Source organism: Colossoma macropomum, unplaced genomic scaffold (assembly GCF_904425465.1).
Source record: "Colossoma macropomum unplaced genomic scaffold, Colossoma_macropomum, whole genome shotgun sequence".
NCBI classification, from domain to species: Eukaryota; Metazoa; Chordata; class Actinopteri; order Characiformes; family Serrasalmidae; genus Colossoma; species Colossoma macropomum.
Genome location: NW_023494800.1, coordinates 26,052,120 through 26,077,771, shown reverse-complemented (window position 1 = coordinate 26,077,771; position 25,652 = coordinate 26,052,120). Strand labels below are relative to the sequence as shown.

General features: G+C 39.6%; 2 protein-coding genes across 6 annotated transcripts in view; both read left to right on the top strand.

Moving 5' to 3' along the window:
* Positions 1–31: 31 nt before the first annotated feature.
* Positions 32–8,907, top strand: zcchc10 (zinc finger, CCHC domain containing 10). 2 transcript variants are annotated; one of them, XM_036587529.1, is made up of 5 exons: positions 32–61; positions 2,765–2,855; positions 4,609–4,770; positions 6,062–6,106; positions 7,957–8,907. In XM_036587529.1, exons 2-5 carry the CDS (start codon positions 2,815–2,817, stop codon positions 8,219–8,221), a joined length of 513 nt encoding a protein of 170 aa, XP_036443422.1. In that variant the 5' UTR covers positions 32–61; positions 2,765–2,814; the 3' UTR covers positions 8,222–8,907. The 2 variants fall into 2 exon arrangements, with proteins under 2 accessions (XP_036443422.1, XP_036443423.1); XM_036587530.1 differs by having other exon boundaries at positions 44–61; positions 2,762–2,855.
* Positions 8,908–11,261: 2,354 nt separating this feature from the next.
* Positions 11,262–25,652, top strand: part of aff4 (AF4/FMR2 family, member 4) — a 28,577-nt gene continuing 14,186 nt past the window's right edge. Inside the window, exons 1-3 of one of the 4 annotated variants that reach the window (XM_036587526.1) lie at positions 11,262–11,560; positions 21,752–21,878; positions 24,062–24,853. In XM_036587526.1, coding sequence (XP_036443419.1) covers positions 21,756–21,878; positions 24,062–24,853 — 915 coding nt within the window. In that variant the 5' untranslated portion in view covers positions 11,262–11,560; positions 21,752–21,755. Of the gene's footprint in view, positions 11,561–16,945; positions 17,432–21,751; positions 21,879–24,061; positions 24,854–25,652 lie in introns of those variants that run through there. The other 3 variants (XM_036587525.1, XM_036587527.1, XM_036587528.1) reach the window with 3 other exon arrangements.

Sequence of the window (25,652 nt, the reverse complement as noted above, 5' to 3'; positions counted from 1 at the left end):
GCGTTCACGACGTCAAAATTTCAGCAAAACTCCGGAAGTTTCCAGAACAGTAGCAACAACAGTGAGTTAAAGGGGAAACCCACCAGTTCTTAAAATTTTCTGCAGAATTAAAGGGGAATTCCACCGAATCTTAAAGAAATTAGCATAATTCTATCGTTGCTGTGTAAACAAAGTCATTCAAAGTGGTTTGATGTGAAATGGATCGTTGTAGAGAAAGTTACAGAGTCAGATGTCTTTACAGTGGTGGTGATAGGAACCAGGGCCACAATGTTTACAACACAAATAAAGCCGTTTTATTTGCTATCCAAAAACCACCAGTGAATCTACACGTGTCTTTTGAGTTTTTATATGTAATGTTGATGATAACAAATACGTTTTTTGGGGGGCTCATACTTTCTATTTTGCCATACAGCACCCTGCATGTACCCCTCTGCCATGAGTGGAATAAAATAGATAGCTAGATCAACACGACATTTTAGACCAAAGCTTTATCACAAAATCGCTATCATAATGGTATAAGGTGTGTTCATAACCATTTTGTGTAATAACAATATGTGAGGAAGTTTTCGGAGGCATCGGACGTCTGGTTCCTATCACCTCCACTGTGAACAATTCTGACTCTCTAGAACGGAGCACTTCACACCAAACCACTCTGAATGAGTTTGTTTACATCTCAACTATTTAATTATGTAGAAAATTTGGAAAAATTGGTGTTTTTTAAAAATTAGTGGTTAAAGTTCCCCTTTAAGTTATTATGATGGAAGGAAGGTCATTCAGAGTAGTTTGATGTGAAAGGCTTTGTTCCAGAAAAACATACAAAGTCAGAATTGTTCACAGTGGTGATGATGAGAACCAGGTGTTTAGCTTGTTTAATGCTTCTTAGGTTTCCTCTCAGAAAGTTATTACATGCAACAGTGATGAATATACTGCCTAATGCCTGATACATTGTTTTACAATAGTGTTAAGACAAAGGTTTGGCCTAAAACATATATTTTTAGGAATTTTATACGTTGTTACAGGGCAAAATAGAACCCAAAGAAAGCCTTTTTGCAGATTTACCACCATTTTACCAATAGTAATATTACATTGAACAACACATGTAGGTTCACATAGCCTAATCAAATGTCAAAATGTAAACAAAGTCAATCAGAGGGGTTTGATGTGAAATGGTTCATTGTACAGAAATTTACACAGTCTGATTTCTTTACAGTGGTGGAAATAGGAACCAGGGGTTGCGATGTCTACAACACAAATAATGCCATTTTATTTACTACCCAAATGACCAGTGAACCTACACGTACCCCAGCAAACACAGTTACGTTGTGACAACCTATTATTTTTGGTGCCCAAAATGCTTTCACAAAGTTGAAGTGTAACTCCTCAGAAAATTGTAACAAAGTTATCTGACAACATTGTGACAACGCAGTGGCAACGTGGTCAGTACATTTGTCACAACCTCCTAGAATCCTCATAAGTTCCATATGTTATGCAAGGAACTCCATGAATTTTTGCTAAGTTCCCAGTATGTAGTCATTATACAACACGGCAACAGTACTGAATAATGATGTTGTGACAACCTTGTCCAAACAACATAAACAGCAACACCCTTTTGACAACGTTGTAGCGGCATTGTAAGTAAGTAGACAACGTTGTGACGTTGTGTGTTTGCTGGGGTGTCTTCTGAGTTTTTACATGTAATGGTGCTGATGGTAAAATCATGGTAAATCTGAAAAAAGAAGTTTTCTGTGGGTTTTATTTTGCCTGCATGAATTCATTCATCTCTCTGGCATGAGCAGCTTGCAGAATATGTTCTAGAGCAAAACCTGAATCTCAAAACTTTTGTAAAACAATGTTTCAAACATCAGGCAATATCAAGAAATTACTTCAGACATCTGGTTTCTATCATCACCACTTTAAACAATTCTGACTCGGTTTCTCTAGAACAAAGCATTCCACATTACAGCACTCTAAATTGACTTTGTTTACATCTTAAATATTTTATTATGCAGAAATTATGAAATATCAGTGGAATTCACCTTTAAGAAACTAAGTTGGAATTTGCCAAAGAGGCCGGTAAATCTCACCCCCTTTAGTATTTGTTTTAGGCTATTTAAAATGTAGTCGACAGGCCCTTTGGGAAAAGATAACGATCAAGTATGTCAAGTAGAAAAGTTCTATCTCCCAAAGCACTGCTCTGAGAGTTTACTCTTTAAAAACACATCTGATCAGTGATTTTGATTTTTGAAGGAAAGGACATAGTAGCCCCACCTTTTCTTTGGCCTAAATCAGGCGTTCCCAATCCCAATCATGCTGACCCCATGCTCTGCTCGGTTTTGTTTTCCCTACTCTACCCACCCCACCCAGCCCATGAGGAACTTATTAATTAGTTCATAAGCTGAATAAGGTGTGCTACATGAATCAAGGCACAAAAGCGTATGTAGTGTGCGGTCTTCAGGACTTCAGGACCCCCTTAAAGGGGAATTCCACTGATTTTTCAAAATTTCTGCAAAATTAACATTAACAATTATACATTAATACATTTTAGTTTTTTCTCTGAATTCAACCCACAGCATTCATTCAGGTTTATGTGCTTAAAAATAATTCACTTTAATTAAAAGTTAATGAAAAATTCATGCCATTGTTCACATTTTTGCTGACGCTAGGCTACTATACTAAAACACAGCTGTGCTCAAAAGTTTAAACACCACTCTGACAGGTCTCCGACACAGACTAACTGCTCACCTGTTGACCTCCTCTCCAGCAGGCGGCGCACATTAAAACCGGAGAAGGAGACTCCGCACAGACGCATCCAGCATGGCGACGCCTATGCACAGATTAATTGCCCGCAGACAAGCGTAAGTTCTTTTAGGTCTTCTAAAGTCCGTCTAGCTGTCTGTGCGCTTCGTTGTGAGCTTTATGAGACCGGCAGCCTTTCTGCAGTGCAGTGTTCTCCTCAGACAGACCGAGGCTCTGAAATACTGAACACAGCGCGCTCTGTCTGTCCGTCCGTCCGTCTGTCTGTCAGACTCACTACAGCGGCGGATTCGGCGTTCATGTTCGCTCACTGTGTGTCTGATCACTGTTTAGCTCCAGATGACTTCAGCCTGCCGTTCAGACTCTCTCACGATGCAGTTATGTACAGTTTGTTGAGTGTTTCTGATCTGTCGACAGAAAATGTTTGGCTAGAGGCTGACCAGCAGCCAGACCTGTGACGTAGTCGTGCAAAAAGATCGTTTTATGTTCATATTTTCATCAACAGTTTGTTCTGTTCTGTTCTGTTCACACGGTAATCGGTTCTGATCCGCCTGCGTATTTATGTGTACTGTCACTGGCCACTTTACTAGGCTTTGTATCTACACACTTAAAAAAAAAGATGGTTCAAGGATTTTTTAGTAAAGGCAATGGTTCTACATAGCACCAAAAAGGGTTCTGCTATTGTAATGACAATACAACAGTGGAAGAACCCCTTTTAAAAAGGTTCTATAGAAAACCGTATACAACACATTCTCCATCAGTCTGAAGAACCACTTGACGCGAAGAACCATTTAAGCATGAAATTGTTCTGTATAGAACTCATGGTTCTCAGTAGAACCATTGCCTTTACTAAAGAACCATTTGAAGGACTATGGGCCTCCTTCACCAACTGTTCTTGAGAAGAAATTTCTTTGTAAACCCCACTTACGCAGTTTTCATGAAGATTCAGATATTCACCAATGTTTTCTTATTTGGAGTTTTTTCTTCAGTAAGAACAGAATCTACTCACTGAAGAGTGAAAAGGTGTGAACAGTTCTGTGTTTTAAGAACACGTCATGAATCTGCTGGACTTTTTTAGGACCTTTCTCAAAAACAAATTTAAGAAAAAACTTATTTAGTAGGTGCACTTTGTAGTTCTACAGGTACAGAATGTAATGCATCTGTTTCTCTGCGTAACTGAATAGCCTTTCCTTATTGCATCCATCAATGGTCAGAACTACTGGAATAGGGGTATAACCATACACGCACTTTTATTTGCATTGACGTCTGGTTACTGTCACCACCACTGTGAATAATTTTGACTTGGGGAGTTTCTCCAGAACAGAGCACTCCACACCAAACTGCTCTGAATGACTTTGTTTACATCTCAACCATTGAATTATGCAAAAATGTTGAAAAATTTAATAGAACCTCTATTCTCCACCATGCGTATTATCACAACATTGGGCCAGCGTGGTTGCAAGTTTATATTCTAACAAAGCAGGTTCACCCATGATCACCTGCAGCCACACCATGTGGATAAGATTGAACACTGCTGTAGTTCATCACTGGTCAGTTTCAGGTCACAGGATGCTGACCTTTTTTTCAGTCCAGCAGTGACTGGACACTGGACCTATATAGAAGGTGAAAATGAGTGTCGATATAGCATATGTTTAACAAATGTATACCTAATAAAGTGGACAGTGAGTAAAAATGTGACAATGTTCTGAACCTCTCTGGCATTATACACTATGTTTACATCTCATTGTTAATTTGTTTTTTTTTTGTTTTGTTTTTGTTGTTTTCTTTTGCTTATTTTATGTAAATGTATTGTCCTTTATGGTTTCTCACTATATTCTCATCCTCTGACTACAGGGAAGCGAACAAGCAGCATGTTCGCTGCCAGAAGTGCCTGGAATATGGACACTGGTCCTACGAGTGCACCGGTAAAAGAAAGTACCTTTACAGGCCGTCAAGGACGGCAGAGATGAAGAAGAAGCTTAAAGAAGTGGAGAATAAAGACCTCAATGTTGCAGGGTAAGTACTGTGGTGCTATCAGCTGCAGCCCCAAGCTTCAAGTGTAGACTTACTACATAATTTAGTAGTAGCTACAAACTCTACTGAATTTTAAAGCTCTTTTAGTAGTGAAGACAAAATGAGCGATGGCTGATGGCCGTTTGTACTGTTAATGGTTAGCACTGTGTCAGGTGTTTGTAAATGCAGTAAAATTAATAAAAGGCAGATATGTTATCACAGTATCCCAGTGTAGCCTAAATAAAAATGTAATCAAATATCAGCCAAAACTAAGCAGCCGTGTGATGCCAAAATATACTTTGGTAACGAATAGAAATCCAAAATCATTGTGCGTCCTCATTAATAAGACCTTAAAATATGTATTGGAAGAATACATTTGTTTTTGGTTCAAATGCCTTTTTATCTTCATCAGGATCCATTTTCTTTACAATCTTTGAAATTATCTTGTAACCTTTCGTTGTTGTCTTCTAAAGTAAAATTCCCACCAATTCTTCAAAATTTCATTCATAGTTGTTTGATGTGAAATCCTTGATTGTAGAGAAACTTAGAATTGTTCACATTGGTGGCGATAGAAACCAGACATCTGAAGAGATTAATGCTTAATGCACAGAAAATGATTACATAAAACAATTACAAATGTGCTGACTGATGCCTGAGAAGCTGTTTTACAACGATGATTTTGGTCCAAGATGTATTTTTAAAGCCAGTCACGGCAGAGAGGTGCATGCAGGATGTATTAAGGCTAAATAATACCTAAAGAAAACTTTTTTCCATATGTATCACTATTTTACGATTATCAGCATTATATATTAAAAACTAAGAAGTCACGTGTAGGTTCACTGGTCATTTTGGATAGTAAATAAAAAGGCTACATTTGCAATTTAGACATTGCCACTCCTGGTTGCCATCACCACCACTGTAAGGAAATCAATAAGTAAGTTTCTCTACAAAGCACCATTTTACATCAGACCACTCTGAATGACTTTCATGATTGAATTATGCAGACATTTTGAAAAAAATAGGTAGAATTCCCCTTTAACATCTGTTAAATTCACATGAAAATGGCATCTGATGTTGGAAGCAGATGGAGAGTGCCTCAAATTAACAGTGCCATCTACAGACCTCCTTATGGTGTTACATTTAAGTACAAAATACCCCTCACTTAATCCAATTTATTTTTTAGTGTTGTATTTTTCCTGTAGTTAATGAATAATTGTATGTAGTGTTATTCACAACTAAACTTTAAATCTTATGATGTCATTTCTAACCCCTGATTTCTGTACATCTGCTTTAGACATGGACCAGTAACACTAAGTGAAAAGAAGACAAAGAAGAAAAGGTACGGTAGTATTTGTCTTATTTTCTTGTTGCTTAACTGTAACTGTTTGCAAGTTATTACAACACATTCATGCTGATTCTTCATAGCACAGATCGTTTTGGAGCAAGACCCTTGCAGAGCTTCTAAACTGCAAGATAACGGTGGCCTTGCTAATTAGTTGTATGTTTGCACTGCATGAGATAATGCCAGTGAAATGACCAAAGTCTGTGACAGACTGAACATCATTTATGTATGCTGAATGGCAGATTGCACAATAAACATTCTCTCCCTGTTGGCCAATGCAAATCCCTAAACCAGCCGTTAAGTACGTTAAAGGGCCCATATAGTCGAAAAAACCAAATTGTCCAATTTTTTTGAATAAATTAGTTTCATACAGTATGTAAACATTGTTAGTGTTCAAAAATGTAAAGCTGACTCCTCAGTCCATTTACAGAAGCTAAGATACAGTTGTTGTTTTCCTTCATTTATTCTTTCTGTGATGTCAAGGAAAAAAGCAACTCTTTTACATACATCAGCCTACAGCAGTTTAGCTCCCCTCACGATGAGTGTTTCAGCATAGACCGCTTTTAGTTTGGGGCACAAAACAGGACAGCCAATCAAAACAGAGGTCATTTGCATACAGTTGTATGAAAAATGTTTGGGTGCTCCTGGTCAACTGGCATGTTTTGCCGGTTTTCTGAGTCTAGTTAACACATCCTCTACAGAGAACAGGCTTCTGCACATGTTAATGATGTCACTCTGGTTTGATGTGAAATATTCCATTCTAGAGAAACTTGTTCACAGTGATGGTGATAGGAATCAGACATCTGAAGCATTTAATGCCTCCAAAATCTCTCTCACAAAAATGAGTGTGTATAAGTGTGCTGTCTCAGGTCTGAGACACTGTTGATTAGAATTGTTTTAATAGGATTTTGGCCTAAAGCTTATTTTTTAATGGTGGAGAGGTACATGCAGGGAATTGTAAGGCAAAATATTCCCCAAAGAAAATGCCCCCACCTTCCTTCCTTACACTTGCCGAGGAAAGCGGGCAACAAGAGTACATCTTACAGTTACCAACGTTATACATAAAAACTCAACGTGTAGCTTCACTGGTCATTTTGGATAGTGAATGAAATGGCTGCATTTGCATTGTAGACATTGATCCCTGGTTCCTGTCACCACTACTGAAATCTGAGTCAGTATGTTTCTCTACAATGAACCGCTTCACGTCAAAACACTAAAAATTTAATTTACATCATAATGATTGAATTATGCAAAAAAAATTTAAATAATTTAAAATAATTTAAAATTTATTTCCCCTGTAAAGACTGGATAACACAAGCAAAACAAGCTAGCTTGCAAAACAATAGCTAACAGAACTTTTTCCCTTAAGTGTTACATGTGGTAAAAATAAACAAGGGGGAGGGACTTTTTAGCCACGCTAACTTGCATTACGTCTTTGGGCTAGAGACAGGGTTGTCGCCCCTACTTTGAGCTCTGCTTTCACGAGGTGTTGGATTGGTTTATAGATTTGTTCTCACCCTAACAAGTCTACATTCCCATCCACATTTAACCCACCCGTTTAATTTCTCATGGTTGTCCTCAGACGTTCTTATTATGAGATCACGTCCGGCACAATGAGACTAGGAAACGTGTTGACATTGTTGTCTGTGGTAATCGACCATATGCCACAGTTGTGACACATATCTGGAGTATCCCTTTAAAACAGGCTGATAAAGATAAAAGGCACTGACGCAGCATCTGCTTCTGATCCTACAGCAGCACTAAGATATATTTATCCCAGGATGCGCTCTGAGCTAAATATGGGCCATTATCTTGAAGCAATCTGTCTGTCTGCTGTTCTGTTTCAGGTCCAAGTCTTCTAGCGGTTCCAGCAGCAGCAGCGGTAGTGAATCAGAAAGCTCCTCTAGTGACTCTTCCTCAGACAGCAGCGACTCCTCCAGCTCCTCCTCCTCTTCCTCTGAGGACGACGACAGCAGCAGCAGTGACAGCGAAGACTCCTCCAGCTCCTCCTCCTCATCCTCCTCCAGCTCCGGCTCCGACTCAGACTCAGACTCGTCCAGTGGCAGCAGCTCTGACCAGGGTCCTCCCAAAAAAAGGAAAAAGAAGAAATAAAGGACAGACCGGTCTGCGTTTTTCAGTTGAGAGCTGTCATATTATACTCTGATTGTACTGGTAGGGGAAAAAATAATCCCTATTCAAATTCCAATTCCCATCCACTCCTCGTCTCCTTTCCTTCACTGCTGCTAATTCTTCAAGTCTCCATGGAAAGCAGTGGCCAAAAAGGGAAGGAAATGAAGACTGGATGGCTCACCTACAGTGAAGAAATGGGTTATTGCTTCTATTGTTAAACGTTTTGTTTATTTTTTTCCCCCAAAAATACCAAATTTTTTCCTAAATCTACGTTATTGCAGGAGGTTTTTTTTTTCTTCCTTTTTTTTCCCTTGAATTTTTCCTTCACTGTTCTCTCAGCAACCATTACAATAGGCTTTTTCTTTGTGTAGCAGAGCTCATCCGTTTCTGTTTTGCTGAAACTGAAGTGGAGGTTGTATTTAAAAATCAAATGACATGTAAAAAGAATTATGGAAATTGCTATACACTTGGACCTGTGCAACAGGACGATGGACTTTAGAACATGGAAATGTTTTACCTAATGTGACCACCTGAAATAAATGGTACATGTTTGTTTTTTTTTTTTAAACATAAACTGTTCTGTTTTGAGCAGATTTCAGATTTTCGTTTTGGAGAGGAAACTCCAGAATATTAACGTGTCCCTATTAACAAGAACCTGTTCAAACACAGCACAGTTTGACTGATAGATTATTTCATTGCCACATGACGTTGGTGGTGTTTCCATCAAGATAATTTGACAGTGGCACTATAAATATAAGACACATATACACAGTATATTACACATATATACAGTAAGTACATCATACAATATACAACATACAGTAAAGGAGAACCCTGGAAAATACCAATTTTGTCAATGCATTTTTCCAAAAGCTGGAAATCTAACAAACAGACTGTAGTGATATACGTTACTCCAAAAAAAATGAATATTTCATTAAGATTCTGATATTCACCAATGTATTTTATTTGAGATTTGTTTTTTGGTAAAAGCTGAAGAGCACAAAGGTATGAACAGTTCTGCAATTTAAGAACACAACATGGACTCTTTTTTTAGAATCTTTCTCAAGAACAAATTTAGTGAATGAGGCCCATTGTTCTTGTGATGTCATGAAAACTGACTCATTCACACACATAAGCCTTTACATATAAATGCTGTTTACCTCTGCCCCATTTGCAAAGCTATAAGGGGTGTTTCATTCTGGACTACTTTTTGAATCAATCACAATACAGAGCAGCCAAACAGAACAGGACTCATTAACACAGGGAGGACATGCAAGCTCCCCACAGAGGTGACCCTGGAAATCGAAAGGGGACCTTTTTTCCTCGTGTCTGCGTGGACTTTTTGGCCCTAACTTAACATTTTCACAAAAAAAACTTTCAAAATCATATATTGTATATAACATTCCTTAAATAGCTTAATACAAATGCGATCACTATAATCAAATGACAAAAAGCAGATCATCATTCCAGAGGAAGAAATCCTAGGATTGCTATCATCCAGAGGGAATTTCAGAATCAGTTTGGTCATCTTACCCTGGATGGCTTCACCCCCGAGGTATCCCTAACCGAGAATGTGTAGTGAGGAGAATTGCCGTTTAGTAATGTTTTTTTTTTCTCAAACACTAGAGGGCGCTCCCAAACTAGTCCAAAATGAAAGGGCTAGTATGGAGCAGTTGAGCAAAATAATAATCTGTAAATGCTAAAACGAATGCATTAATTTCCTGAACACAGAACAGCATAAAACGTTTTAACACCACTGATATATTTTCGAGCGCTCCTGAACCGTTATGAGAGTTTATAAGGGCGTGAACCGCTTCATTCAGCCCATGAACTGCTCCGCTCGCCAACCAATCAGCACTCAGTGGAAGTAATGCAAACCAATCTGCACACAGTAGCAGTATCACCAACCAGTCAGCACTCAGTAACAGTAACGCTACGAAATCAACAACTCAGTAGCAGTAATGCCAACCAGTCAGTATTCAGTAGCAGTAATGCTAGTACCCTACTGCCTAAAATCCGTTTGCTGTAGAAAAAAGGAAACACACATATAAGTTTTCTTTGCTTTTTTAGTGAAACACATCCTTCAACTTTCTAAAATTAAAGGACGGTCATGGACAAATTGTTAAACACTATTTTAACTTTTTTTTTCTTTTTTTTTTTAACTTTTTTACATATTCATCCACATTCATTGAGGACTCTCTCGCGGGCGCCCTCTGGCGTTTTGCAGTCGTGTTTTTGCTACAACGGTATGTAATAGGAAGTGGCCGTGTGGTGTGGGAAGAAATTTCCAGCTCACCTGCTCTCTCACTTTAGCTCCTCAGACCTTTTCCCATGTGTAACAGTTCAAAGACAGCCGCGGCCAACTGTATTTACACGTATTTCTGGTCATAACAATATTCAGAATTAACAGCATGACGTTGAACACGGTGACGTAGTTTAGGGACTAAAACTCACTACGTGCGCATTTCCCCTCTGCTGACACAGGTGGGTAGAGTAGTCTATACTCAGGTGAAAATGCCGGAATAATGACTTGAACGTAAATAAACGATCAAAAACACAGTTTGAGAAGGAGTGAGTTCAGAAGCGCCAGGTAAAAAAACAGTTCCGTAAAGAGCTGCGGTGGAACTGCTTAATGGGACATGGCGATATCCATGTCTTTTGGTATTCTTTTGGTCTACAGTAAAAGACTAAATAACAGCAAAGTAGTCGAGATACCGAATTCGCTCATATCTTTTCTGTGTTACTGTTTTCATATTTCTTTGACATGATTGTACTTTGTGACTCCATATGGAGAATCTCGTTGTACGTGCAAGCAGAATCAAGTTGACTTGAACTGGGAATCAGCGGTAAACTGAATCGAATGTCCCCTGTCGTTTCAACAGTTCAAAAGAGTCGGTTCGTTAAACTGAATCAAATTTTCCCTCATAGAAGGTAACGGCGTCGAAAGAATCGGTTCGCTATACTGAACCAAACTTCCTGTCTCCAAATGGAACTACCCTCGTCTTCGTTCTGGTCACGTGATTCGCTAGTTCAGTCTCCACATCTCGGTCGCTCCAACATCCACTCTGGACAAAATGGGCTTGAGATATTTGGAAATTTTGTCAGACAAAACCATGGCGTGTAAACGCCCTTCAGACTCATGGCTTACTTAGGCGAAGCGGGCTAACCATATTTTTTCTACAGTTTTAGGTTATTGTTTTTTTTTATTATTCTTACCGGTGACATGAATTAGGGCGCTCCGTGTGTTAGAAAGTGGAAAAAAAGACAAAGAGAAAAAGGCTTTCAGTAGCTACAATGGTTTGGGCCTGAAAGAGACAAGAGGTAAGCGACAAAAACACTTGAGCTCAAACGTTAAACTTTTCAACGTTAAGCGCTGGGCAGCTGTAACAATGTGTGTTAACTTCAGTGAGCAACCTGCAATTTCTTTCATAAAGAATTAATCCAGAAGCTAGTGGGACTGTTAGCCACCGCAGCTAGCTAGCGGTAGCTCCCTGTTCTGAGTTTATCTCACTGCTGTAGCCTCTCTTAGCGGTAGCCGGCTAGCTAACTAGCTTACAGGTTCAGGCACAACTCGGTGAAGATAAACAAAACGGCGCAGTGGTGCTTGTTTACACCGTTAAGTAACATATGACAGCTATTCATATATATGTATTTATATATACACCATTGATACATTTCTAATTAACATTATTTCGAGCCAGTTATGCTGTCACAAATGTTAGCTTGCTCGCTAAGCTGTTTATCCGTTAAATGAAAGCTTCCTTGTTGGTCAGGTCAGATTGTGTTGGTTATTTTTTTCACGCTTTGTTGTCAAAATCACAGACATTTAAAACCCTCACGCTTTTTCTCAATTTATACATGAGAGAAATTCTATATACTCTAGTTTGAATGACATATTTTGGCTAGGCCTAGTTAGCTTTTCAGTCAGCTAGCCGTTATAAAAAAATACACCTCACTCGGGCTTTCCGTGGAAAACCACAACAGTTGTGTGATTTATATGTTTGATTTTATTAGAGAGGTGATCGGTCGTTCTGGCTGTTTATGCGCTTGGGCAGCTGCCACTTTTCGCACAGTTCACTGAAAAAGATGCTTTGTTCTCCTTTTAACGTTAGTTATCAGACTGATTAGCTCATATACTAAGTTTACTATGTGATTCACAACTTTGGCCTTCTCCTATCTACTTTACACAGGTGACACTCTGCTCATGCTCCTGGCTTTAATGTTGAGGGACTTTAGCATTTGCTCTGTTTGTGCCCACATGCCAGTGTTGGACACAGGTAGTGTCAACACTGCCACCCTCTAATACCTGTTTTCTGCGTAAACTCAGTGTTATTGCCACGCGTAGAGGCTGACAGTGTGGCAAATGGTCAGCTAACCATTTCAGTTTTTAGACTGTTAACAGTTTCAGTGATGAGACTATTGCTGCATGTGTGGCTTGTTGTCCTTTGCCAACTTTGAGTGTTTAGATTACCTTCTTTACAGCTCTTCTGTAGCAGTCAGGGCAAGGTCATTTTTAATTTGTTCTTCTGATGGCACTTTCCTTTCGTTTTTGAAACACACTCCATGCTCATGCTTGTGGTTGACCTTTGAAGTTAATTCACAGTCTAATCTGAAATTGCACTGTCATATCAGTTAACCATCCATTTGGCAGCTTCCTTTCCGCACTCGGAGACCATTTTAAAGTTGAGCTTGAGAGGGGAGGGGCAGCCGACGGAGGACGTTTTGCTGCATAATTAGCCAACTCGCTCATGCACTGCCCCTAGGCTGCTGCCAGCCATAGCCTAATCTGTGTGGCACAGACAGTAAGACTTACACTTCTTGATTTGAACTAGGGCAGACCTTCTGGTGCTTATATAACGTGCACATTCACACACACACACTTCGATTTCACCAGTGGATGACTTCGCTTGGAGGAGGATGTGTGCATCCTGTACACATTATAATTGCTTAAGGCCTAACTGTGCCCAAATGTCAGTAACTGCGGTGACAGCACTTGCTTTCTGGAAGGCATCCGCTTTTGAACACAGGATTGCCTGTTCATAAACAGTGTTTCAAGTCATCCCTGCAGTACTTCCTGTTTTAGTTTCACTCTCTGGCGTCAGTTAACTGTTTCCTCTGTCGCTCTTTGTGATAATGAAGACTGTGCTTAGTTGCCAACGTACTGTTTGACATTTAGTCTTCCCATCAAAACATTATGTAAAACCTTACATAAGCAGCAGCCATAAAATTATTTGGGTTAGAGCTTTTTAGCCTGCCTGACCACTAACGTCAAGCTATTTCTTGACATTTCACAAGGGGGACGTCCATGCAAGCCCTGCCTCTGTCTCCACTTCTGTTATGGTTAGGAAATGGAGCTGAAAACCAGCAATAGTTTTTGTAAGAGCAGTTGTTCTGCTCAGTGAGATGTCTTGCCAATCTAATCGAAGCAATTCTCAGCGCCTCCTCTGGCTATTTGCACGGTGTCTTGTGATGCCAAAAAAGATTTGCAAGGGAAAGGTCACCATGCATACCTGATCAGGGCATATAATGTAAGCACAGAGTTGAGATGGCTGTTGTCAAAATTATTTAATTTTATGATTTTACAAAGGATGCTGTTAGGAGTAACGTGAAGCAACATTATTAATTGAATATGATTGAAAGTGGAATGCAGAACAAATAATTCACAGCTTGTCTCAAAGTAGTAGTGTCAAGTTCATTACAGTAACTTTTGCTTTGGGTCAGCAATTGAAGGACATTGTTGCTAAACTGTGAATATGAAGTAACTTTGGCTAGAGTAGAACACAGGTCCTCAATCAGAAGTTGCAGAAGGAAATTTTGGAACCAGATTAACATGGTATCCGTGCCAGAAAGTAATTTCCTGTACTAGAGGTGATGTCTCTTTGAAAAATAGGGCATCTAAAGGACAGATTTTGCCCAGGGTCTCTTGGGAAATGCCTTTGTTTTTAACTGACAGTTTCACATCTAGAGTGTACAAAGCGTCTTCGCAGAATATGTGTGGATTTTCACACAACATACTGTGTGTGATTGTGTGAGGAGAGATGTAATAAATGGTCAAGAAATTGTAGATGTGGCGCAGCAGTAAAATATGACAAAAATCTCTCAAATCTGTTTGTGTTCACTAAACAAAAAAAGCCCCATCCGTGTTTCTGGCTGTTACCCAGAGGGTTATTTGTGTAATGACTTTAATGCTGGCATTTAATATGAAGTCATGTGTCCCAGTTCTGGTCTGTTCATTAATATTGATTTCTGCATTCGTATTTCTGACCATGGGAGACAGTGAACCTACCAAGTATTTTTACCTGGCTTTTATTTGCATGTTGCTTAATAGCAGATGTCTTCATTTAAATCACTGGGAGAACCATGGGCCGCACAACTAGAACTAAATGTTCTGCCATATCTTATGAACGGAGACCCAGCATTCTTATGAAAAAAGCAAATTGACAGCAAACCTTCCATTTGCTTACTAATTCCTACTCAATTTCAAGTTAAGTTGTAGTGTGTGTCCTTAATTGTGGGGAAAATCAGTTTGTAGTGTATCCAGTTGAAGGAATGGCAAATCTAACATGTGTCCCAGAAGCAGTAGATCAGAAAAGACCTGTTTGGTGTTTGCTTCTTTACTTTTGCACTGGAGCAACAAGGCTAATACACGCCAAATGCCAATAGGCACCCAAGTCTTTTCAGTAAATACATCCCCAAAACTTTGCTCAGCCCATATCCAGGTCTTCAGTAAAGTTGCGCAGACTTGTTGTCATGGTTTACTCCACAGCGTGACTGTGAGCTGTAAAAAAAAAAAAAAAAAAACTTCATCATGTAGCTGAAAGCTGGCACTAACTGTTTTAGACAACAGATGTCCTGCCGAGTTCTGACTCCTGCGCAGAATCTTGCTCCCCGTCATGTTCACATGCATCACCCGGACATATGGATTTTAGATTATGCTTGTGATTTCTGTTGTTTCTGTTTTTAAATGTTTATCTTCACTGTGAAAATTCAAGGTTAACAGTTGTTGATGCAAAGTAACAACAGAAATCGCAAATGTGGTCTGAGACCTTGGCGCGTGCATGCAAAGAAGCGTCAGAGTTCAGTACAACAGAATTTCATTCTAAATTTATTCTTAAGTTGTCAGCATTTGCGTATGATTGATTTATAAAAGCACAATGTTCAGTTCTGTACCTGAATGCCTGTAGCACACTTGGACTGCCATTCATACATGAAGTTGGAAATTTAGAAATCTACTTATGTTTTCTTCTTTTCTACTTTTACTTAAACATGAATATTTACATAGTCGTTTTAAGATCAGATCTGTGTGTTTGATATAATGTGTTTTATAAATGAGGCCCCTGTTTAAAGTGGTGTCCTTCAGCGTTCAGCTACAGTGAGGTTCATTTATATAGTTTACGTTAAAAGTACTGTGGCCTAAACCACATTTAGTCATATCTACTAAGTCTGTGTGACCTTAAGGAAGACTTGGCTGCGGTTTGAGCGAGTTGAGACAAATTTTGGGGATCTATTTACCGAAAAGATCAGGGTGAGTTTTGGCTTTTGGTGTTTGTGTACATTAGATTTTTTTCCACAAAACCAAACAGTGAAATGGCCGTTGTGATCCAGATAGGGAAATCAGGAAATTTTAGCACCAGAAAATGAACAGGACATGTTCATAGTGCTGTGTTGAGACAAACAGTTTGTATAACATGATAATGCTATAGTTAAACATAACTTGCAGAGTTACGGCCACACTGAACAAGCTCATGTAAAACTTAATTGCTTTATTTTATGGGCATGCAGAGATTGCGTTTTCAGTGCTATCCGTTATTAGGCAACAGGTTTGAATTTTGCTTTGTTTAACGTAAGACAGCATTACGACGTCATCTGTTGTTTGGACCATATGGTAATTTGTTGAAATTCACTAAAGGGCCTGTGTCACAGGTTTCAGCAAGTTGCAAATTTAGTAGAACTTATAGTGCAGCTTGAAATTAGCATTATTCATTGTATTATTCAGACTGACCAGATAGATCCAAGGTAAAATGATCTGCTTTGCAACTGGGTGCAGTTGTTCTGCCCTTGACTGAGACATATTGCATCATGCAACACGCCAGGGACGCATGCCAGCGTTTACCCAGCAGGTGTGCGTGTGCGTGTGTGTTTGTGTCCGTGTCCGTGTCCACGCACGTATGTAACATTAGAGGAAAACCAAACAACGTTTTGATAGGGGAACAAAGGCTCACTACACTGAGTGTGTTCGCTAAGTTCTTCTTTAATAACTGTTTGGAATGGCAGGGAATGTTGGGCTAGGTGAGAGTTCGGGGGAACTCTGGATGATTCCCACATTGCAGTGGATTGCCTCAGTGTGATGTGAGCGCTGGTTATTTTAGGAGGATTTCCCCAGCTCCTACTCTGGCTCTGGCAGAAAACAGGCACTGCTCCTTTAAGAAATTTATGCTGGCTGTGCTGCTTCAGGCTCCAGTATGGGAGGGAGGCTGTGTGCTGTGAGTCGTGCTGTGGTTGGTCAACCTCCACTCTGAACTGTGACATCACAAGGCGGACCCACTCACTGGCGTAAAATAACATCTCCTTATATGGAAAGAGGTGGACTGCGCCATTTCTTTCCACCAGAGGGGGAAACGTCTTTTAATCAGTCAAACCACTTTAAACTATTAACTTAGCACCCAGTGACTTAAACCTCCGTCATTAGTCACTTCTCCTTTTCACAGACCAGTGATCCTTACTGCTTTGTTTGATTTTAATAGAGCCTTTAGTGAACGGAGTGAACACTTTGCTTAAGTAAAACTTGAAACTTCTTTCTTGTCAAGTATTCATTTTGAGAAGCAGCAGAGCCTTTATCCGAAATAATGACTATTATTTGCTCCCCTATCAGAAGTCTGATTCTCTTTCCTGAATAAGAATTTCTTACTGAAGGAACATTCTGTGTCCAGCTTTGATTCCCTTGTCAGTGCTCCCCCTATGTCCTAAAGAATAGCATCTTCCACAGACAGCCTGTAACCTCCCCTCCCTAAGTCAGATTTATCTCAACTGCTAGGAAATACACCACCGTCGATTGAAGTGTCTGTGCTGCCGATCAAAAAGTGACTGGAATTAACCAAGAGGGCACACAAGAGCACCACCAAAGCACCTGGAGTTTGACTCTTAATCTGCTTCCAATGGTTCATTTGTTGTGGCTATGGCCTCTCAGACAGGGTAAGCAGTAGTGCTAGTTTCTGCTTAGTAACATCAGTACTATTGTTGACATAGTTGTGGACCTACTGACAACCAACCACATCCTCAATTTTTTTTGAGATCGAAGGAACGGCAGGGAACATAAAATAGGTCAACACTAATGAAGTCTTCATTTGTTGTTACTTTGATTCTGGGCTTAATCTGACTGCTGCTCTTTTGTGATTGTGTTTATCGCAGTGGAATAATCTAGAGAGATACCGCAGGTCAGTCACATACTGTAATTGGTGTCAGTTTCTTGTGCAAAGATCAACTTTAGTCATAGACTAAAAATATTTTTTGTTGAAGAATCGTTGACAGAACTAAATCACAGTTAGAGGTTAAGGCTTTCTGCAGCGTAGACTTTCCATAAAGTATCGGCATCATCTAAAGGTTGTCTTGTTACAGTGAAATGAATGTTGTATTACTATGGGGTTCATTGTCTGTCTGAACTTAACCTGACTACTGTCTCGGTTTTCCATCCAGCTGTCGAACTGAATTCAAACAAATAACTGAAATGTTTTAAGAAATTCTGCTAATTAGGCTGCGTTTCCTTCTGCTCTGTGATAAGAGAATACTACTCTCTACGTCACATGCGCAAATACACGTCTGCGTAATATAGCATGAGTTTCCAAATAACTTTAATGTTGGGCAACTTCTCTTTGTCATTTTGTTCAATTTTATGGCTGTATTTCACAATGCAAGAGCACAAAGACTGTAATTATTATAGCTCAGGATTTGCTGTAGGTATGTTACATCTGTTTACGATCTGGAGTCGCTTGTGTTTTCTTCTTTGATAAGATAAAGGTTTGTTTTAATTTCTTCATTAGTCCACAGGTACTTGCTGCCTTCTGTCATGTTTTGTAGTAATCGCTGGGCCTAATGGAATCACCTGATCAGTCATTCTGTTTGGGTTTACTTTATTTGCTTGGCAAATGCGTTTCCATTGTAATTTATCGCATTTCTTTTTGTATTAGCAAAAAATGTATCCACCTCAAACAAGCGTTCAGACTTTGTTTAATATTCTATATTTTCCATCAATGCCATTTCCATCAAATCTTTTTATTTGATAAGTCAGCATACGTGGGTGGAAAGCCAGCTACTGAGATGATTTCTGTTTCTTATGACTGGTCTGTCAGTCAGCCAAAGCTGCTTTAAAATGATACACCTAACCAGCTGTAAGCTTACAACTTGGTTTCTAAATTTCAAGATGTTCAGCCTTTAGTAATTACCACTACTGAAACTACAGAAAGAGGGGAGGCCCTCTCGGGTTTGAATCACTGAACCGTTCACACGTTTAATGAGCACTGTTTTTCGAAAGTTTTTTAAATGCATGCAGACGCAGCAGAGAAAGGAGGACTTCAATCTGTCTGTTTCAGTAGACCCATGATTGCCAGTAATGTAATTATTTGCTGAAGACAGCTGTAAGTGGGTTGAGATTGTGGAATGGTTGTTTATCAAGCCGTTGCCCAGTACATATGTCGTTTGGGTATCTTTGTCTTGCAAAACAGCCGACCATCAACACATTATTCACATGCTGTTCTTTCCATTGGTATCCACTGAGAAGAGTCAGGCATGGGCTTTGGTCTACCCTCTTTTTAAGTTTCAAGCCAACCCCCATCAGCAAGTCTTCAGAAGTGAGGTTAGGCTGAGTTCTTTCAACAGATGTTCAAATGTCCACCTCTTTACATTGAAGAGTTGCCATCAGGCTTTGATGTTGATCTAATCAATAGTAAGAGTGACTTGACTCTTGATGTTTAATCTGCTCCATTGGTGCCCGTTGGTGGTTCATTTACCATCGATCAGCCTGTAGTAGGTTCAAAAAGGACAAATTCTGTAAGAGACAGTCGCTTGTTGTCCAGCTTATTTTGTTGTTGGCTGACCCTTGTGGGTAGTTGTTTATGCACTCATTTGTTTACAGTCTTAGCAACATTAAGATGATGATCAGAAGACTTTTGTCTTTCTAATGTTAATGTAGCTCTTATGCTGTAGGTCCATAATTCTAGTGTCTTTAGATTTATTGGAAATATTAAAGTGTGCATTTTTATTAAAAGTTAACGTACTTAAGCTGTGGTCCAATCCTTGACTCTGTTTGTTTTTAATTTAATTAAGAATAAGAGATAAAGTTAGTTCTGTTGTTGTTTTACTCATTCAGTTTAGGCCTAAACATGTTTGTGTAGAGCCATGGAACGTGCTGTAATGTTGTGGTAGCTTGGGTAGCAAGAAATCCCTACCTTCCTGAATAACTTCCTGTCTACATGACCGACAAACTCTCTAGATAATTGTGTGTGTCAGCAGACAGCAGCATGGCAGTAGCTTTTGCTCGCACAGCGTTTGTCCCAAACAGAGCACTTAACACTTGTGGGTATCTGATCCACCTCTGGGCTCTCAAGTCACTGTGCCACACTAACCTTCTTGCTTGTCAGCCCCTGAATCTAACCAAGAGAGTGATTAAAACCTGCCGACTATTGTGTCAGTCATCTCAAATTCCCTACGTTTTAAGTTGCCTCCCTAGAGCGTGTATTAGTCATTGTGTCACAGAACATGCAATTTCCCCTGGCTAGCCTACTTACCTGAAATGAATCTCATGTTACATGTAGGCCAAATGATTAAACAGCACTTTCTTTTAAAGAACACTGCTACCTAGAGTATTGACAGTGTAAGAGTATTAAAGAGGAATTCCACTGATTTTTCAGAATTTCTGCATATCTCAGTCATTGAGATGTAAACAAAGTAATTCAAGGTGGCTTTATGTGGAATGGTGCATTGTAGACAGACTTACTGATTGCGATTTCTTTACAGTGGTGGTGATAGGAACCTATTCTATGACTGTTACCATGAAGCAATTTCTGACACATGCATGCACACCCTTAGATGGAACTTAACACATCAGCGGTGCGGGATGACAAGCAGCAGTAAAAATGGTCAAGGCAAAATCTGTAATGTCAGTATTTTGTGGAAAGGCAATAGTAGTGGACAGTAGTAGTAGAACATTAGACAGAAATATGGAAGGAACTACTGCTCTCTTGGTCCAGTGTTAGCCAGGCCTGTGTGTGCACTAGCTCTGCTGGCGGTGCACCTCCATTGGTCAGTTGCATCACGCGACAGGAGTGTCGCGGCCTTTTGCTTTAACAAAGTGGACAAATACGCAGCTTAATGGCTGCTACTGACAGCCCGAATGACTAATATTTCCTAAACTCCAGCAGTTTCTGACACCTGGAGATGCAAACAGTGTATGGGATGCATGAATGAGACTTGGGAAAATTGGATGTGAAACATTTAGCACCATTGTTGCTGAGCCAGATAAGCTGCTGTGTGCTGCCTTGTGCAGGTCTTTCTATATATTGTTCAATTTTGTCTTTAACTGCTTTGCACAGTTTAGCAGTTTAGCATATTTAGCAGTTACTTCATTTGTTAAATATGGTCCTTGTTATTTATTATAAAAGTAGTAAATGCTAATTATATATAGTAAATAAACAAAAACAAGTAAATGCCAACAAGTAAATGCCATTCATTCAAGCTTGATTTTATTGGTGGCAAGGAACACATACCAAAATACCATATTTAAAAACTGTAACTATAAATATCAGGTTTCTAGATTCTAGCTTACCTAATTTATGTACATTCCAAAACAATCAGCGAACCTACATGTCATCAGAGTTCTTATACGTAATGTTGATAAGAGTAAAATAGTGATAAATCTGAAAAAGTATGCCTTGCATGTACCTCTCCACCATGAATAAGTTTTGGGCAAAAACTTCATCTCAAAACTATCATAAAACAATGCCTCAAACATCGAGCAGCATATTCGTAAATATAAAACCACTCTGAATGGCTTTGTTTAAATCTTAACCATTGAATTATGCGGAAAGTATCGCAAATCAGAGGAATTCCCTTTCAGTGACTGAGAACTGAGTGAAGCCAGTGTAAATCTTCACTTTTGTGGTAGGTCTAAGTTCTGTGATGCGTAGAAGAGTTTTATCAGTGGCCTTACGGCTTTATGGCTTTCAAGTATTGAACAGGTTCTCTAAATCCGTTCAGTGACACCAGATGGGGAGTAATCACCAGGTTTTGTGCTCAGAACAAGTAAAAGGAAAGCTTAGTAGTATTCAAAAATCCAGTTTTGACCTTTAAATTAAAATCTTGTTCTTTCGACCATTGAAACACCCCATTCAGAAGTCTTCTAGTTTTTGCCACTGTTGCTCACATGTAAGAGTGTACCTTGGGTTCAAATGTGGACCGAGGCTTTAGAAAGCTGCTTTTTTTCCCAGTTCCAACGCTTAGTGACTGTGTCTCTGTTGTTAGCAACATGAACCGTGAAGACCGGAATGTGCTCCGTATGAAAGAAAGAGAAAGGAGAAATCAAGAAATCCAGCAGGGAGGAGAGGCCTTTCCATCCAACTCCCCTCTCTTTCCTGAACCTTATAAAGTTGTAAGTTCCTTGTTTTACTTCTTTTCTCTTCGTTCTTTAGTTTGTTGAAACTTGGTTTTGTTTATTACATCAATCATTTGCTAGTCGTAATCTTTGGCAAAAGGCTGATTCAATTCAACTGTAGTGCTCACTTCTTGAGAGTCAAAACATTCTGAGGTAAGTAGACTCTGTTAAATGCTGCAGTTGCAGAGTTTTTAGTGCACGTCTGTTGCTGACTGACCTAAAATGGCTGTTGGCGAAGCACAAAAACAAACCTAGAGCTTTGCACTTGAGATTCAGTTTCACCCCTTCTGTAACATAGATTACATTCCTTCAGCTAGTCTTGAAGAATGCTATTAACACTAGTCCCCATTGTCCCTTCAAATTCCTGAATGGCACTTGTCTGTCTTTGCAGGCTGGCTACTTCATGACTTTGTTTTTCTAAATGCTGACTTTAGATAGTGGCCTAAAATGTGGGTGTTTGATGTACTGTACTTTATTTCACTGTTTTTTGAATAATCAATAATCTAGTCAAAATAAATAACATACTCTTATGAGTAAAGGCTCCAGAAGTGTGTTTTTTAAAAACCAATTAACTGACACATTCCTTAAGAAACCAAAAGCAGCTCTTCTATGACAAATAACCCTTTTGGGCATCTTTGTTTTTTTTTAAGTGTAGCAACATGATTTAACTGAAACATGCTCACCTTTCAGTGAAATTAGATATAGTCTCTGGCTACCAGCAGACAGTAAAGTGGATTTTAGTCTTCCACTAACTAATCTTGTGCTGCTAAGCAGCTTTACACAGAGCTAAGTGCTTGCCTTACCTAGGTGGGGAATTGTCATAAGATTTACCTAGAAGTGCATGTGAACAGGAAAGGGAATATGGCAGGGAAATATGGAAGTAAGAGGGGGTGGGCAATGTGGCAAAAGTAGAATATATAATAATACTTTTCACATAATAAAAAAAACAACAAAAAAACCCAATGGTGCCCCATTTTATTAATATTATACTATTTATTCATACTATAAAAAAAGACAAGTGCCATGATTTTTGTTCAGCATGCCATATAATGCGCTGCAGGAAATCCAGATAACCAGGACTAATTATGCTCTTTTTGAAACATGGGATTGGTCAGCATTTTTTCAGTACTGACTGTATTCACCATATGCTCAGAAAAGCACCATTAACTCTTTGCCAGACAGGACGTGCCACAAATTTATTTTTTCTGACATCTACTAAGTTGGTACAGACAAAAAAGAGACAGTAGTGCCACATTTTAAAAAAATACTGTTAATGAAAATTATGATCTGTATGCAACATTTTACATCCTGCTCTACACTAATTTCAATTAAACAGGGCTAATTATGTTGTCTTTGTAATGAAATGTGCAGTTGGTCAGTGTGTAAGTACTGATGATATCCACAATATACTCAGAAAAGCATAATGTGACATTTATCGTTATTGTGATAACTTACATTACACTATCGTATTGCCTACTCTGTTGTGTTCACTTATCATGAAGATGATAAAATTGTCATGTTAGCCACCCCTATGGAGTAATGTGGAAATATTATAGCAGTGAAAGAGGAGACATGTTATGCCCTGTGCAGTGGTAGAAGGTGCAGTTGTGAAGTTCAGCAGTTCGGAAAGTCCCTACCTTCAACCCCCTGTTTATTTGTCAGGTTTTGAAACCAAGTTTTCAGATTTAGCATATTTGATGGTGATTTTAGTAGATATGGAGGTGTAAAAGAAGGAGAAAATGTCAAGTACAGTTGTAAACAGTCCAACAGGCCAACCAGAGGCTCCTTTGTGATGTTAGATGCATGTAATTATGGTGTCTGCTTCATTGTATTTTTAAATTAACTCAGTTTCTTAGTGGTCACTCTAAACTATGCGTCCTGGTTAGAAAACAACAGAACCGCAGCCTCTTTGGCAACTGAAAGATAGTTCTGTCCTATGATCTCGTATCTTTTTACTCTCCTGGTTATACATTAGTGAAATGATGCTGCTGCTTAAGTTATCTAAACTGTTTATGAAAGTTTTCCAAGTCAGTGCCATATTTCAGTGTCTCGCTTGCAAAATTCTCCATAGCATTTCATTTGCTGCTATGTAATTTGTGTAATTTTTCCCTTGCACATTGTCCCAAACATATTTAGACAAGAAGAAACATAATGTTTCTTTTCTCTCTCTCTCTCTGCAGTCCAAGACAGAAGATAAACTTTCGAGTCGCATCCAGAGCATGCTAGGAAACTACGACGAGATGAAAGAAACCATCGGTGAACCTCCTATGTCTAAGCTCATGCCCAAAGCCTCCGGCTCTTCCACTTCGGAGGAAAAGTCTATGTACAGTGAATCACGAGGGGGAGGCAGTCAGAGCCAGAGCCAGGGCAACAAATGGACTCCTGTGGGCCCGGCCTCTGGAGCCTCTTCCTCCTCTTCGTCCAAGTCCCAGAACCGCTCCAGCTCAGGCATGCAGAGCAGCCACAGCAGTAGCCAACGTAGCGGCTCCGGTGGCAGCAGCCAAAGGCATGAACGTGACTTCAGCAGCAGCAGTAGCAGCAGCAAGAAGTCCAGCAAGCATGAGCACAAGTCGCACGCCACCTCCAGCCCAGCTAAGGGCTCCATGAACTCCAGTAGCCACTCGCGCTCGCTAACGGCCGAGCACCACAGCAAGGAGCGCTATCGATCCAAATCGCCCAGAGACCGTGAGGCCAACTGGGACTCTCCTTCTAGGGTGCACTCCTCCTCTTCTTCGTCGTTCCCCAGTGGCCAGCATTCCAGCCAGACTTTCCCCCCCTCGCTCATGTCCAAGCCCGGCTCCATGCTGCAGAAACCCACAGCCTATGTGAGGCCCATGGACGGCCAGGAGACGACCGAGCCCAAGACCTCCTCTGAATCCTACGGGAGCCAGTCCCACAGCAGCAGCATGGGGGACATGAAGGGCAATGGCAAAGCATCGCTCACCAAGCTCAAGATTCCAGCACCAGTAGAGGTTAGGCGTTTTTGTTGTTGTTGATCAGTACTCCACAAGTATGTATCCTTATCATGCCTGTATAATCAGGTCAAAAATGTAATTAATATTTTAATATACATAAATCATGGAACTCATTTAACTGGATTTGTCACAACAAGTTAACACACCCCTTTATGTATAGTGTCCTTGAGAGCCTCAGGGCTAAAATTTTAGCCTAGATAAAGTTAGCCCACTGGCCTTAACTGATATTTGACAGTGTTATGGGGCATTTCCTCAACTAAAAATACATGCATTATTTAAAAGCTTATGATGCAAACAAAGTTGTTCAGAGTGGTTTGATGTGAAATGCTCAGCTTTAGAGGAACTCACAGAATCGTCAGAAGTGTTCACAGTGGTATTGATAGGAATATCTGAAGAGCTTAAATACTTTTAAAGCTTCCTGTGAGAAAGTTATTCATGAAATGGTTATAAATATGCTGCCTTGAGATAAAGCGTTGGCCTAAAATGTATGTCAGATATGATGAAAACAAGGCAAAATGGTCCCCAATGAATATTTCTTTTACATTTGCATCGCAACCCCTGGTTTCTATCACCACTGTAAAGAAATCAGAGTAGTAAGTTTCTCTGTAGCGAATCATTTTATATCAAAACACTCCAGCTGAGTTGATTTACATCTTGGCAATTGAATTACATAGAAATTCTGAAAAATCAGTGGAATGCCACTTTAAGAAAAAGAGCTACTTTCCAATAGGCCAACTACAATGGACAAGTTGTTTATTAAATATGAACTACTAATAGTAATTACAGAAACAGACCA